Source organism: Lissotriton helveticus, chromosome 1_1 (assembly GCF_964261635.1).
Source record: "Lissotriton helveticus chromosome 1_1, aLisHel1.1, whole genome shotgun sequence".
Taxonomy (NCBI): domain Eukaryota; kingdom Metazoa; phylum Chordata; class Amphibia; order Caudata; family Salamandridae; genus Lissotriton; species Lissotriton helveticus.
The window spans coordinates 1,949,507,944-1,949,524,595 of NC_136057.1; the positions used below are offsets into that span (position 1 = coordinate 1,949,507,944).

The 16,652-nt window shown below is 44.7% G+C and overlaps 1 protein-coding gene across 2 annotated transcripts in view; it reads right to left on the bottom strand.

Annotated features, from left to right (window-relative positions):
- The window catches only part of LOC144755218 (complement factor H-like), a 1,175,739-nt gene that overhangs the window by 1,086,696 nt on the left and 72,391 nt on the right, over window positions 1-16,652 (bottom strand). For both annotated transcript variants that reach the window (XM_078643916.1, XM_078643925.1), the window contains exon 3: window positions 2,265-2,370. In XM_078643916.1, the coding sequence (XP_078500042.1) occupies window positions 2,265-2,370 (106 nt within the window). The remainder of the gene's footprint in view (window positions 1-2,264; window positions 2,371-16,652) is intronic.

Sequence of the window (16,652 nt, forward strand, 5' to 3'; positions counted from 1 at the left end):
CGGCATCAAGGGAAACCTAGCAAACCTATACATCTTTGAAAACTACACACCCAGTGGAATCCAGGATGGGGTTACTTGTCTGGCTCTCACCAGGTTCTGTTACACAGAATCCCTTGCAAACCTCAAAATGTGTCAAAAAAACAAATTGTCCTTATATTTCTGTTGTGGAAAGTTCTGGAATCTGTGTGGATCCACAAAATTCCACCCAGTCTGCATTTCCCAAAGTCTTCAGAGAAAAATGCAACAGGAAATGGCCCAAATTGTATTGTGGAGACTTCAAAATTACATATAACAAAATTACCTGGTTTTGGGGGGGCACCTGGGGTTTTGGACCCAGGCTCGCCGCCATCTATGGAAACCTACCAAACCCACATATTTCTGAAAACTAGACACCCTGGGAAGTCCAATGAAGTATGGCTTGCATGGATCCCCCAGCGTTTCCCTTCCCAGAATCCCCTGCAAACCTCAAATTTAGCTAAAAATAAACACATTTTCCACATATTTTTGTGTGGAATCACCGTGGCGGCACAAATGTGCTACCCCACAGCATTCTCCTTAGTGTCCCAAGTAAAATGATACCTCACTTGGGTGGTTGTCCAATGTGGAATGGGCTAAAAACATATTTAAAAAAAAATGTAGCGCTTAGAATTCTCGGTGCTATACCCTTATTCCCTAAGTTTTGGGCTCTTCCCAGTCACAGGCACTAGCCCCACCCACACAACTGAGGTATCATTTTACCCGGGAGACTGAGGGAAACGCTGTGGGGTAGGACATTTGTGCTGGCACGGTGATTCCACCAAAAATATGATGAAAATTTGTTTTTATCAGCTGAATTTGAGGTTTGCACGGCATTCTGGGAAGGAAAACTTAGGGAATCCATGCAAGCCATACCTCGCTGGACTCCCCCGGGTGTCTAGTTTTCATAAATGTGTGGGTTTGGTAGGTTTCCCTAGATGGCGGCGAGCCCAGGACTAAAATCCCATGTGACCCCTTTTGCAAAACCAGGTTGTTTTGTTATAGGTCATTTTGAAATCTCCACAGTATGATTTAGCCATTTTCTGTTGCAGCCACTGTGCCTACCCACACAAGTTTAAGTCCAGTAAACCGAGTCTCTGAGAAATGCACATTCCCCTACAAAAGCAGCATGTCAATCATGTATTCCATTTGACTCCATCATTAACCTATACCAACAAATAAACCCATTGGTGGAGAACTCGCATTAGCAACTCGGGAGATCAAAGCACAAGCTTTCCAGAGATGAGCTGCCCTTGAAGGTTTGCCAACAGGCACACAAACTCACCTTTGTTTGTATTCACAGCATTTGTTATCCACTTTTACCTAGAAACGGTTAAAGAGTACCCCGTACTTAAAGCAGGAGTAAATCTGTTTCTAAGGTAGGAAGGGAAATGTAACTTTCTGACTTCCAAACAGGTGGGAGTGTAAGGCACAGGGTTGTCTGTGGAGAAAACTGTTACAAACGTAGAAAAAGAAATGAAAAAAAGAAAAAGGGCACCGCACACATTTGATGGTATTTGCACATAAGCAATGGTCCCCTGCAGTACGTACTATCACACATTTGGAGAGCCCTTAACACTCACATGTGCGGATTCACAAACATTTTCCATACACTCTTAGAAACGGCACATATTCTTTAAACTTATAAATCTACACCCTTATGAGATTGGAAACCTCCTGATGCACCTTCCTGAATACATTCTGATTTAGGCCCAGAGTGTTGTTCCCCAACTTTGTTTAATATCATTTGTAAATGTAGGATACCTCATGACTGGCATATATTCTTTGTTTCTCAAAAGATCAACCCCTAGTATATCAAAGGATCAGTTTGCCTTTCCTGGTGCATTAGTTTGCATGTGGCCTGAGTCGTTTGACACCAGACAGCTATGAACAGGTCTGCTCAATGCAAACCATGTTCAAGAGAACTGCAGGAGAGCCCAAAGCCACCACTACACATGTCAATTTGCTACTTTAGAAGTACTTGCAGTAGGAACGAGATTTGGCCCGACCTCACTAAAAATAGTAAAACAGCTCTTCAAGGTGGTGTTGATCTGGCCAATTCAGCTGAAGAAAGCAAAAAAAAGAATAATACCACTTCAGCAAGTGTACATGTGCTTATTTTTTAAACAGAATATTCTGAAACATTAAAGTAGACGCAGACATAGACCAAATGTCCTCAGAGTACCAGGGCAGCTTATAATACACAAACACAGACTGTTGCTGGCCTGAATACATTTTAAATAACATACCCTTCATCGCACTTGTATTCTACTCGGGCCCCAAAAACAAATTCCTCTGCTTTTGATAATTCAAAAGTGCCGAATTCGAGGTCTCCTGGATGTCCACAGGGTTTTTCTGAAAAAGGACGAAATCAACATTTGAGAAATTAATCAAAAACGTCTCTAAATTAAAGTGCAGTACAAGTTAACTAAATGCAGTCACCATACAGGTTAGAACGCAAGTCGGGTTTTTCACTGCATCCAGAACATTCCATATGTAATTGATGCTTTAACATCTTTTTATTTGTGAATGACTGTCACCATTTTTCATTCTTTTTGCACGTTACCGATCACAGGACCAGCGCACAATAAAACCCCATATTATTAGTATCTTGAAATCTAGCTGTCAATCTTTGTATACCAAAGTATGTACTTGTAAGGTGCAAACAATCACTTTGGTGATGTGACTTTCTTAACGACTGGCAAATGACATACGAGAGAGCGGCACATTTAAGACAACCGAATAGTGACTACTGAACGTATGTGATAGCAGAGAATCATTCAGTTTCCATGGCAGGGATTTCCTCAATTACTGAGCCAATAATGAATATCTGCATCACCCCTCCAGGTGTATCCGTACCTTGCGAAAGGGGTGGGGGTGAAACGGGGGGTGGGGGGGGGGGGGTGGAGGCAGTATCAGAATATGGTCAGACCATAATGAAATCTATGTAACATATTCAATGATCTTATATATTCACAACATTTTTGGCATTAGGGTGCTTTTACACATAACGGTAACAACATTTGCAGGATGTGCTTATACAGTAACATTAATGTCAGACTAAGCGAACCGGTACATTTTCTAGAAGGAGGATGGGGGTGTTGAAGATGGGAGAGGATAGGATTTACAAGTGGATAAATCAGCATGAAGTCATGATAGTCATTTAGGGGTCCCCACGGTGGCTTGCTCTTTGCTACCTCTAGCACTGCCCTTGCGTCCACTGACCTCAGAGTCGGCAAACTCATTGCCAGGAGTACAGGGGAGCTAGGGATCCACTCTCTTCATTTTCTATAAATTTTTTATTACACTAATAGTAAATAAATAAAATATGTTATTCAGTAATAGTGTAATAAAAATGGAGTAACAATAAGCTGGAATATGCTCTTCCATGGCATCTGAGGTAAGTAAAAAAATACTTTAAAATATTTTTTAAGTACTTTTAAATGTATATTTTGTGTGTGCTTGCAGGTGAGAGTTTGTGTATGTGTGAGAGAGCATATATGTGTGAATTTGTGTGTATGTGTAAGTATGTGTAAGTATGTGTGTATGAGTGAAAGTGGAGGTCAAAGGGCGTGGTATGTCACTTCCACTACCCCAGGCATTTTGATGAATCGATGCCCATAATGATAGTTTTTAAGTATAGGGTTTATAAGATAACAGTAGTAATAATTGATGGAGTAGGGCTGAACTGTAATTACACAAGAGGTTGATGGCATGGACCTCAGATGTGAGTAGAGGATTGGAAAATTATGGATTTCACATTAGGAATTCCTCTTCTTAAATAATCCATCTCAACCAATTCTACATATATATTCGGGATACCCAAGAGCCAAGTGAACCTGGTTGATCTACCATATAACCTACTACATCAGGGAATACTAGACTATTGGAACATCTTTCCCGATACAGGGGTTATTTTCAGAGACCTATTATAGTGAATACTCCAATTTATTGCAACCTCTTTAATACAGTGGGAGAACCATTTGCTCCCACTGCATTACTTTTTTAAACTTTTTTCAGTCGAGGTCTAGAGAAAATACTTGTAATGAAAGCACAGGTAAGATGTTCTATTCAAAGAAGTATGATGAACACGGGAGCGGAACATTTTCTCAATCACAGGGGATGAAAGTGAAACTTTCAGCACCGTTCAGCACCAAATTGTTTCACTTTTTATCAGTGCTTGGGAGCAGAACTCTGGATCCTGAGCTAATGGCGTATCACGGGGTGGCGGGAGGTCGGCTTGAGCAGCACGAGTTTTGGGGGCGGCGGTATTGCCAGCACCCCCCACTCATACATACGGCCACGGGGCAACTAGTATGGCTACACCACTGTCCTGAGCATCAATCTAAACTGGGCAGGTACTGCTGGAAAGAAGGTAATGTCCCCTATCCAGCAAACCCTCAGTATATTCCAACTTGGGATTCACCCAGGAACGAGCTTCCAAAGCAGGGTTTTCACCCAGTAGACACAAGGACATTTACAAATATAGTATTTTTGCCTCAGTTTGCAGCCATAGGGGAAGGTATCGATAGGCTGGAAAGCTTAATAACAAATCCCTTGCCCCCCAGTCCTAGCATAGTGGCTGCTGATCCCTGTCCTGTCACACTCATAACTACATCCCCCGGCCAAAATTCCCAACCACCCTCTCAGGTTCCTTTACCAGCTCATAATCCGTTGTCCTTGGCGCGAGCTTGTTTGGTTCGCAAGAAGAGAAAAAGGGCTATCAGCACACGGAAGGGGAGTTACTCCTCGCTCTACAAGCGACCAAGGAAACAAGTCCCCAGAGGTTCTACTTATTTGGATGGTCGAGGGCTAGAACCATCTGTGGGTACTGTTCCTATAGTACCAGCGGCAGACACTCCCTTGTCAGATTATTCGGTCCCGGTATTACCTACATTGCCACACGAGGCGCCCTCTCCAGAACTCATTGAGAAATTGGTCAAGTCCTTGCTGGTACCGCTTATTGACCAAGTCAAGAGTCTGGGGGACAGGCTAGATAGATTTGAACAGACCACCCGGGACAATTTCTTCTCCCTGAAAACCCTTATCAAATTACAGTCTAAGCTCAGGGAGGACACTACGGATGGTAATGATGGGAAAGGGGATTCAGGGGGTCAATTACAGGGAACCTCACCATCTACGTCCGCTCCTGCACAAACCACAGGGAAGGCTTTGACACCTGCACCTCCTGCTTGTGCAAAGCCGACTCCATCTACTCATGTTGTCCAGATCCATGCCAGTACTCCCCCAGTAGTGAGGACTGTAAATCCCAAACCTGACCAAAAGAAGCTGCAAGAGGGAGTGGTTGGCTCGAAGCCTAAACTACCAACCGTTCGACCCACTGAAGTCAGAAGAGCAAATACGCCCCAAAAGGCAAAATCAACTACTTGCCAAACTAAAATCCCCAGCTCGTGGTTATATCACAAAAGGCGGCACGATAGTGTCCCCCAGTTAACCTCCCCCTGAGTGTCACCCGTATGTTGTTGTCCTTATTAAGGTTCCCGCATTGAGGGATGACCTGCATGAAACCCATCAGGCACTGAAGAATAAAGTCATCCACTGGCTGAAAGCCAACAGACCCCTTCCCTTGGGAGTGGATGGCTTGATTCTTGGCGTGCGCAGGGTGGGATGGATTGGTCAGGGGAAAAAACTGGTCGAGGGAGATTGTGTGGTGGTTAATTTTCAAGACGTGAGAGCTGCCCACACAATATGTAGCTTAAGGCAGGCCACGGCGGGCCCTGGTGTTGAAGCAGTTGACTTAACATACTTCTACCCGCGGCCGGCCATGAACTGCTCAGGCCAACCCCCCGTGTATACTCTCGAAAATAGTACCTGTGGCCAATGGCATCGAGGCACAATTGTAGCCCAGCCATATGTAGCCTGTCCATTACCGAGCTGGGGTCTCAAGGGGTACTGACTCCCTGACTCCTCTTATGAGGCCAGGGTGGACCGATCATCTGATGTTCAGTCCCCTACATCCGCAGAATGTGATGACCCCCCGACTATTCCAGGGGAGCAGGTCGTCCCAGTTGATACAGGGGAACCAGGGGTGGTGAGGGACCAAATTGAGCATGCCATTGTCTGTTCTCCCCCGGGAGACACTGACTCGGATGGCCCTGTCGAGCCCTGTAACATTGCGGCTGTGGCGGACCCACTCGTTAGGGTTCTCAGCTGGAATGTGGCTGGTCTGGACAGGAAACTGGCCCTGCCCGACTGGAACGCACTTGTGGAGGAGTACTCCATATGTCTGTTCCAGGAAACCTGGAGCAGGGAGCCCCTACACAAGGTAGGATATTCTTCCCATTATATACCAGCCGTACACTCAGTAACTGGCAGGGGACGTCCCTCGGGTGGCCTTCTTGTTTGGGTAGCTTCCTCGCTTAACTGTAGGGTGGAGGAGCATGACACAAAATGTCCAGATCTCCTTAACATCATTCTAAAATCCCCCAAGGGTCGTGTTATTTTAAACATCTATAACATCTATGCACGAGGCATCAAGGGGGGTAGAGAATCCCCCACTATAGCCCGCCTTGAGGGCCTGCTACGATCCTCTCCCCACAAGTCTTGTACCCTGGTAGCGGGCGACCTCAATTGCACGTTTGAGCCTCTTGGCTCAGATGTCACCCAAGATCAAGAGGATGTTGATTATAGGAGGGGGTTACCGGCCCTAGAGCTTAGTCCCATTAAAAGATGGACGGAAGTGGCGCTCCAGGTAAATTCCCTATCATTGGAATTTGATCTGAGGGCCCTCAATGGTAGGACTAGCTCAGACAAAAAGGGAGCACATACATACAATAGGCCCAGCCATACGTCAAGAATTGACTACATCTTGCTTGACGTCCACCTATGGAGTTCGGTCATAGATATGGAGATTATACCCTCTGTCGAGAGCGATCACAACCTGCTCTCGCTTGCCTTGACTCCCTGGTGGTTAGAAGGTATAGGGAGCGGAACCCCATGCGCCACCGCCCCGGACCTGTCATCTGTCTCTAATTGTGGACGACGGCTAAAGTGGGCCAAGTTGTCGCTCCCAGTCGAGAAGATATCTTCCATAACGCTGCTCTTAGCCGCAGCCCTAGATAACTTTGACTCTTCTGAGGGTGGGGTGGTGGAGGTGTCCGAGAGGTTTTGTAACCTAACTCAAGCTCTAAGCAACCTTTTTATTCTCCCAGCCTGTCCCAACGGGAAGAAACTACGTCCCCAGGCCAGACAGGGCTGGTTTAATTGTAATTGTAGGGAAGCAAAGATACTGCTTGTCGAAGCGGTAAAATCTAAATCACAAACCAGGATCAGGGAGGCCAGAAGGCTTTACTCACACTGCTTAAAAAATGCCAAAAAAGAATGGGAGGACAGCTTTTGGCAGGATCTTTTGGCCGCTAGTCGAGGGAGAGACGCCAAAGGGTTCTGGGACCTGGTGGGTAGTAGAAATCGCCCAGATGACACTTTGAGGACCTGCTCTATCACTGCCCAGGCGTGGTTCAACCATTTCAAGGCTCTCTATTCTGCTGTAGAAGGCACACTCAATGACCCCTTTACCCTTCCCCCCTCATCCTTGGACAGAGGCACTGACCTCTTCTCCGCACGGGAGGTTACGAATCTGATTACATCTCTAACACCACTAAAAGCAGCTGGTCCGGATGGGTTGCCAGGGGACCTTCTTCGAGCCTATCCGGGCGAAGGGGGGGTGTTGATCTCTGCCCTTCTTAATGCTATCATCAAGGGAGGTCCAGTGCCTGAGTCTTGGAAAGGGGCAGAGGTAGTCCCAATTTTTAAAAAGGGTTGTCGGGATCTACCGGGGAATTACAGGCCAATAAGCCTCATTGATTCAACCCAGAAGGTGGCGGGGAAAGCTATCCTAGGGAGGCTTCTCCAGTGGGTGGATGATAACCACATATTGTCCGATATGCAAGCCGGTTTCCGCTCAGGTACAGGAACTATCGAGCAAGTCTTTAGACTCCTGTTACTTTACTGGAAGGTGGTGGAGCTGGGCAAAGGCAGTCTTTACTTGGCCTTCATAGACCTGAAGACTGCCTTTGACCTGGTTCCCAGGGAGGAACTCTGGAGGGTGTTGTATGGTCTTGGGAAGCCCCCTTACATCTTGATGCTCCTCATCACACTGCACAACGCCAACTATGCTCAGGTGCGATGGGGACTGAACGGGGAAAAGACCGACAGGATCCCGGTCGTCAGGGGCGTCCGGCAGGGCTGTGTACTAGCTCCCACCTTATTTTCCCTGTACGTTAATGGGGTGGTTGAGCACCTGCTTGGTGAACCAGCAGACGCCCCCTCCTTGGGGGGCGTTAGGATTCCAACCCTGCTGTTTGCCGACGACACCCTCCTCATTTCCAAAACCCCCCAGGGCCTCCAGAAGCTCCTGAACCGCTTCCAGGATTTTTGTGCAAAAAGAGGACTTGTCATCAATGTGGACAAAACCAAATATCTAATCATGCACCCACCCCGTAAGCTTGGCCGCCCTCCTATTCTGAACTCTATCCCTCTTGAAAGAGTGTCAGAATTTGACTATTTGGGGATTCGAATGAGCGATGCCATGAGCTGGACTCCCCATATAAACAAAATGACCATCAGCCACAAAAGGGTGGGGGGAGCACTGCTGAAGGAGTATAATAACTCATCCAAACAATGCATAGCTCCAATAATTGATATTTACAAAGCTCGAGCTGTAACCGCATCACTCTACGGGGCTGAGCTTTGGGGCCTAGGCAACATGGAGGCATTAACCAAGGCAGAGTACAAATTTTTAAAGGACCTCTTGGCCATCCCGATGAGCACCCCGACAGTTCCGGTGCTTCTGGATACGGGTTGTAAAGCAATTAAGGACCAGGCCCGTCTACGGCCTCTTCTCCTTTGGGCCCGTCTGTGGAGGGTTCCGGAACTAAAATCATATGCAGACGGGCTGTCAGAGGTGATGGGCTCGGACGGATGGCACAAGATCAAATGGCTTAGGGATATTAAAAATCTCCTAGGGGACCTAGGATTGGGGTTGTGCTGGTCCGCCCACTCTGCCCCACCGAAGGCGACCCTAAAAAAACTTTACTGGGAATGGGTCTCTGCCAAGCTCATCAGCAATCAGCGTCACTGCAATTCCACCGCTGTATTCCTGCAACCAAAAGACGTTGTTGCCTTTGAGCCTTATCTGGACATGATCACGATATCTATGGACCGGGCACTTTTTATTAAATTTAGACTAGGCACTTTACCTCTAGCTGATCTCCTCTCTAGATGGAATATGCCTGCACAGGCTTCACGTCACTGTGCCCGATGTACTAATAGGCCAGAAACTGTGGCCCACTTGCTTTTTGAATGTCCTGACTATGCCCGCCCAAGATCCCACTGGCTTAAACCACTTTGTAGACAATTGGGTACTCGCCAGCATCTGGAGGCTCTACGTATCTTATTAACTGATACATCCTCTCCCATCGTTTGTGCTGTATCCAAATTTTTAAAATGTGCATGGTTGATTCGTTTAAAAAGATTGTCCATATCAATTTAATTCTCCTTTTAACTAATTTATTCTTAATCTAATTGCTACTTCTTATCTGCTTTGCTTTTAAATATACAGTCTTTTACGATGTGCTGTTTTTATACACTTTTGTAATGCTTTTATGATACTTGCATATCGAAATAAAGCAATCAATCAATCAATCAGTATTTTTGGCTCTTTAGGGGGGTTATTGGTGGGTATCTCTCCTCCCTCCCCAAATCTACACCACAAGGGGGCAGAAAGCTCCCTACCTGCCATACATTTTATTTGAGAGAAGCAGTCCCCCTGGCAAGAGCTACAACCATCCCCAAAATGCCTTTCTGTTCCACGTAGGGGAGAGACATTGAGTGTTAAGCCCCAATTTTTCCCTGTGATGGGGGGGGGGAACTGGAGGGGGAGGTATCATCGATTTGCCCATTCCCCACCCCCAGGATAAAGAAAAGACTTTTAGACACAAAGGAAACATGATCCAAACTAAGGGGGGGCAGGTGGTCAGCCTAAACCTCAGGTCTTGCCCCCACACCAGTTGTCTAACTGAAGGAACAACTATACCTTTATTCTGTCTGAGAAGAGACATAAAGTATATTGGATTCCAAGTAGTTCCAAAACGAAGAAGAAAAAGGGGTGGTGGATCAGATGGCACTACCACCCCTACAGCCTCAATAGTGTTTCTGAACTTCTTGGGCATAGAGCATTCCCATCTCCATGGCACACAAGATGAATCTTGGAGTCTTTTGTGCATAGATTTTGACGTGTGGGCCAGCAGGGAGGCTCTCATTTGAAAGAGTGAATGGCTTCACTAGTCAGGCTCTGAGTCAGCCGGCCACCAGAGAACCCATGGACATTTCTGCTACCTGGTGAATCCTGGTGGTGTGGCTTCCCTGGATCTCTCTAGGCTTGCTTACGCAGTATGCCCTGCAAATATTAATATTTGGTTATATCATGCAGTTTCCTCACATTTCTGTGAGTGGATATTCCAGAATCTGCAGAGATCCACACAATTCCTACTTAAAGCATTGCCACACCTCTGTTGCCCATATTCACAAAACTTTCCAATTTTCAAGGTGAAAATGTGATGTCTCAAAGTAGTGTGCTGGGGCATTTCCTATTGCGGCCGAGAGACATACCCACACAATTACGGTACCGTTTTTTTGGGAGAGTTGTGAAAACATGGACTAGTGGAACATTTGGTGTGGTGAATTGAATTCCCTTCCATTTTTGGCTTTCAAATGTACACCTGTGTGTAAGAAAGAAAGCATTTTGCAAAATGCCTTTGAAATCACATGGGTAATCTCAAATTCAGAGTTGTACAAATAACCACGATTCCTAAACTCATAATCGTGGTTTAATTTAATAAATGCATACGTTTCCTTCATAAGCATTTTCCACTCACTAGAATTTATCATTGGAACTGAAACATACTCTGCAAAGAATGAATGATTGTCCTAAGCCGCAGTTCATTTGTTGACTTTGGGCATCAGGAGTTTTTGCACAGCTAATGAACACAATATATCCCTGCGATCAGAAAGGTCTGATGGACGTAACAGTATATTACTTTTGTAAATCAGCAATTGGGGCAAAAACTACAGATGTAAATGTAAGCTATTCCTATTTGTTCCTATTTTGTTTAAAATATTTTTGATTTCAAAAAATATTTTCTGGGGGGAAAACTATGAGTAAGCTACACAAATGACCTGAATTCAGAAGTTGTTTCAGATTTGTATAGTGGGGATGGAGCTACTTCAAAGCCAATATGGCCACTCACTATAGGAGAAGCACAGATTCGGCCTTTAAGCAGGTGAAATTCAGGCAAAAATAAAGGATTATCTGGAGTAGTGACTGGGCTCAAACTTCACTGAACTAACATATCTGAAAAACGGCAACAAAGATCTCTGGAGAAGCCCACATTGACCAGAAGCAGCCACAGTACGGTGCTGATTGTAAGAGACAAGCACACTTCAGTCTGCAGAGTGCAACAGCTGTTCTGAGGACACAGGAGATGGTGCTGATTTATGCTTACCTTCGACCACAGCAATATATTGGGGCACCACCATACCGCCCGTTCCAATGAAGTCCTACTAACTGTACTGACTGCCTGAGATGGGAGTGGGCGCTGCAACTCCACACCAGCTGATATATGTGCAACACCGCAAGAACTTGTTGCATGAGAGATGAGCAGAGACATCAACATAAACTATGCTACTTTGTAGGACATCTTTGATCACTGCCAATGACATAAATACAAACAAACAATAAAGAACATAATCCAGCACAGGGGCATCATTTCCTTTGTACATCTCCCCAAACCTAATATGTGGACTCAACTAAATTAAAGATGCAGAACAGGTCTATGAGTATTCATGAACTGCTGTGCCAGCAATACAAATTATTTGTGATAATCTTTAGGACAATCTGAATCTCAATTGTAGCTCTACTGTGTGTGTCCAAATATGCACAACGATCCTGCTAGGAATCCAAACTGAATTAGATGTGAAAAAACGCACTCACTATGCTTTTCACTGTCTGTAAGGCTAAACACAATTCCCACTGCTGCAGAGCAGTTCTACCAGACAATGGATAGTACACTGCTCAGATATTGTTTTTCATCTATCTGAGACAACTCACAAATCTTCCAATAGACCGGCCGGCAACTATTATTTTTCGTAGCATTGTCTGGCACCAAACAAAGTGTCATGAAAAGAAGATTCCAAGTAAGAGCAAACATTTCAGCAGTCAACACATGCCTGGACTCCATTAAGAGACGAAAGATGGCAATAAAGACTAGAAACTGGGTAGGAATCAGAACTTTTGAAAATGAAAAAGAAACTCATAAAGGTGGAAGCCTGGAATCGTCAAAACAATATTAGATTCCATGGAGTGGTCAAAAAATCTGAAAGTGACAATTTGGTAGGATTCCTGAAAAGTTTGCTTCCGGCACTCATCAACATATGATTTGAACAGTCACTCTAATTTTAAAGAGCGCATAGGGTGAGTTCTCGTGCCTTATCAACAAAGACAGTACACTCTATCACCGAGTGCCTTCTGAACCATCTAAATGCAGGGAATCTAGATCCTTCCACTACAATGGACAACTGATATACTACTCTGTGGTCACCAAATTCATTTGAAAGAAATTCCTGGCACTGAGGCCCTAATGTGGCCTTTGGAAGCTGCAATGAATACTGCAGTCGCCCCTCTGCCTCGGAGCAGCAAAAGAACGGCAAAAATAAAATGATAATAACTTATGGTATTATCATTTTATTTTGTCCTCCTATTGCAGCAGCTTCTGTGAGGGAGCGGGGACAAGGCTGAAGAGCAGGGGTGGAGAATACAACTCTCCTAAGTGTGCAATGACTGTTTGGTCGGCCCTCTCGAGATGCCCAACCAGTCATGCACACTTTCTCCCTTCTCCAGGCAGTCTGCAATTACAGCCTACATTGAGAACATGCCCACTGGCTGAGCACCATTGCATGGCGCTCAGACAAATCACAACCCTGCATTGCAGCATTGTGATTGGATGTGGGGAGCGTGGTAGCCCTGGTGCTCCCTGCTTCCAGTTTCTTACAAGAAGCCAGGAAGAGGACGCAGGCGAGGTAGTGGCGGCTGGCAGGGAGGCAAGTGGTTTTTTTATGGTGATCCCTCACCCCACCAGCTCCTTCCCCACCCCCACCCGCCCCACTGCTGCTTCCAGGCAGCAGCTGTGACTGGATGACTGTGATTGTGGAAGGAAAGATATTGGAATTCAAGACCTCAGAGGACCTGGAACTCTTTTTACACCATCTGTATTCTGAATTGATGTGTGTGTTCTCTCCATATATAACAGGATCATTGGATGCAGTGCAAAGAACTCAAGATAAATGTAATACTCAGTGTGGAGCTGATGTGGATTGTGATACGTCAGATAGGAGAATATCCAGCAGAGAATAGAACGGCAAAATCATTGACATGCTGTACAAAGATTCCAATAAATCCTGATCGCCTTTGAAGAGTGCTTACCAACTACTTAATGAAGAATATTGACCAATGACTAAGTTAAGTGGATTACATTGATAGTTTTGCGGATATTGACACAGCCATTACATTACTGATTTGCCCTAAATCTGGATTAAGTATTTGTTTTTACTTCCAGGTTCTTTCCTTAACCTGGTACAAATAAAACTAATTCACAAATTGATGCATCTTGCAATCCAGTACATACAACACCTATAGAATATATGCCCTGACTAAGGTGGGGGATCTGGACACTCCAGAGCCACCAGTGGCACAGTTAAAAGGAAACCTTGAATTAAAAAATGTTGACTTAGAGCTTGATTCACATCACCCATCTCGATATAGACTACTCCTTGTATGCAGCTTACACTTATTTATTTATTTACTTTGAAGGTTTTATTGAGCGCGAACAAGATCCTTGTGAATATCAGAGCGTTTTACAGTAAGCATTGCAATTATACAAACAAATAATTGAAGGTAAATCCCAAATAACATCACAGATTATATAAACGAATTAAATGAAGGTAAACCACAAATGACATAAAAACTTGTGGAAAAAAAAATAGTAGAGTACCTAACAGGACCTTCCCGATTGAATCAGGTCACAGGCAGAATAAAGTGACTAGGATATTTAGTTGGACCCTTAAGAAAATAAGGTTTGCAAGTAAGGGTACTATTGATCTCAGAATTTACTTAGTCTATGATCAGGTGAATTTTGCTTTGAGAATCGCTTTTACTTCTTTTTTGAAAGATGCGGTAGAAGCATTCAGTCTGGTTTCTGGGGGAAGTGTATTCCAGATCCTGGGTTCCATCCCCGAGAAGGATCGTTTATATGTATTTTTCTTGTTGAATCTTTGAGGTTTCAGTAGTAGGTTGTCTGCACTCCTTGAGGACCTTAACCCACCAGCGATCGACCGTTTCTGTGCGAGGTAGCTGGGTGCTTTATGATGTAAGGCCTTATGCGTCATGCTCACTATTTTTAGATGAATTCTGGCTTCAAGCCGAAGCCAGTTCAAGGATTTTAAGTCTGGGGAAATGTGGGAACTTCTTTTCGAGCCGGTGATGAGTCTTGCTGCAGCGTTTATTGAGGCTCCTAGGGGAGCTGTTGTATCTTTTGGAACATAAAGAGGCACTTCCGTATTCCACACGAGGGATAACTAGAGCTTGTACTGCCAGCTTGAAGTCATTGACTGGTCGGAAGGGTTTCAGCTTCCTCACTGTGTTTATCTGGAAGTTTGCTCCCTTTGTAGCATTGCTAATATGCTTCTGCATAGTGAGATTGCTGTCAAGAGTTATTTCCAAAGATTTTGCTGACTCCACAATGGTTGGTTGAACGTTGAGTGCAGTAAGATGTTTTATCAAGTCTTGCATAATGGGGACTTTGGAGGGTGGAGCTATAAGGAGGAATTCGGTTTTTAGAGTGTTCAATTTGAGATGTTTTCTGCCACCCATGTCTGGGTGTTCCTGAGCGCTGTGTTAAGCCGTTTAATGTCTTCTAGGGAGTTGATCTTAAGATAAAGTTGTGTATCGTCAGCGTACATATGATATTGCACGTTAGACGCATGTAGAATTTCGGTGAGTGACTCCATGAACAGGTTAAGCAATGTCAGAGATAGTGAGGACCCTTGCGGGACTCCCAACGTTACTGGTACGAGTTTGGAAAGAGTGTTGTTAACCCTGAATTTTTGTGTTCGGTTATGGAGAAAAGAGGTAAACCAGTTTAACACTGACCCGGATAGACCCATTCTAAGTTTGAGAAATTCTATCAGATTCTCGTGTTTGACCGTATCAAAGGCTGAAGATAGGTCCAGTAGGATGAGTAGGCATGATCAGTTCTGGTCAAGGATTTGTAGTGCATCATCAATAATGTGTGTCATGGCTGATTCAGTGCTGTGACCTGCTCTGAAGCCTGATTGGTGTTTGTTGAGAAGGTCAAAGTGATCAATATGTTTAGTTAATTGGTGGTGTACACATTTTTCAAGTAATTTGGCCAAGGTAGGAATATTGGATATAGGACGATAGTTGTTACGGTCCGTAGGGTCAGCTGTTGGTTTCTTTAGGATGGGTGAAACCAGTCCGACTTTAAGGGAGTCTGGGATTCAGCCTTGTTGAAGTGAGCTGTTAATGATTTTGGTCCAGAGAGGCAGTAGCCAAGGGGTTAAGTCTTTAACAGCGTTTGCAGGGAGCAGATCGGTGAGGTGGTTGGCAGGCTTCAGGGCATTGAGAATCTTGCCTAAAGCCTCTTCAGTGTAAGTATCAAAGGATGACCAGGCTGCGTCGTTCTCGTTCTTAAGGTCAAACTTTGAGTGAATTTGGTCTGGCGTGGTTGTTAGTGAAGGGGAGGTTTGCGTATGCCGAACGGTGTGTAATAATAGATCATTTAGGAGATCCTTCTTGATGTTGTCGGTCTTCTGATTAAAGGGTTGTATGACATTACAACACATGCTAATACATCGCATGCCATTACATCGCGGTTTTTATAACGACTTGCGTTGGAGGGCGCTGGACTTAGGAGTAGTATAATTTACTATTCCAACTCCAGTCTACATACAGTAGGGAAGGTGTTGGATAGTAAATTATACTATTCCTTGTCCTAGAGCGCTATCCAGCGCAAGTTGTTGTAATGACTTGCATTCTAAAAACCGCGATGTAATGGCATCGCGATGTAACGACCGCGTTGTAAATGACGTTTCCCGATTAAAGACGGCAGAAAATTCTTCACAGTTGGATTGCGGTCGGGCTAAATCTTGCATTTGTTGAAGGGCGTCCTTAGATTGCTCACCACTTGATTTAGGATCAGATCCTGCTTCTTTCCCCTTGGCCCCTTCTTGTCCCCCTCAGTTCAATATCATACACTCTAATAGAATTAACCCGGACCATGCAATGCACACATGCAAAACCATTGATTATTTTAACACGCAATGTCAAGGGCACAGTCAAACACGTTAAGAGGGAAAAAACCTTGAATTAACTCTGGACCCAAAATGCAGACATTTAGCTCCTTCATGAGACACATTTTGGATGAGGAATCATCCTATATGAAATGTGACTGGGTGAGAATTGTAATACACAGTTGATGCACCAGATCAGAGACAGGACATGCAGATGTAAATACCAGGTCACCAAAAAAACATGTAGTGTAGCT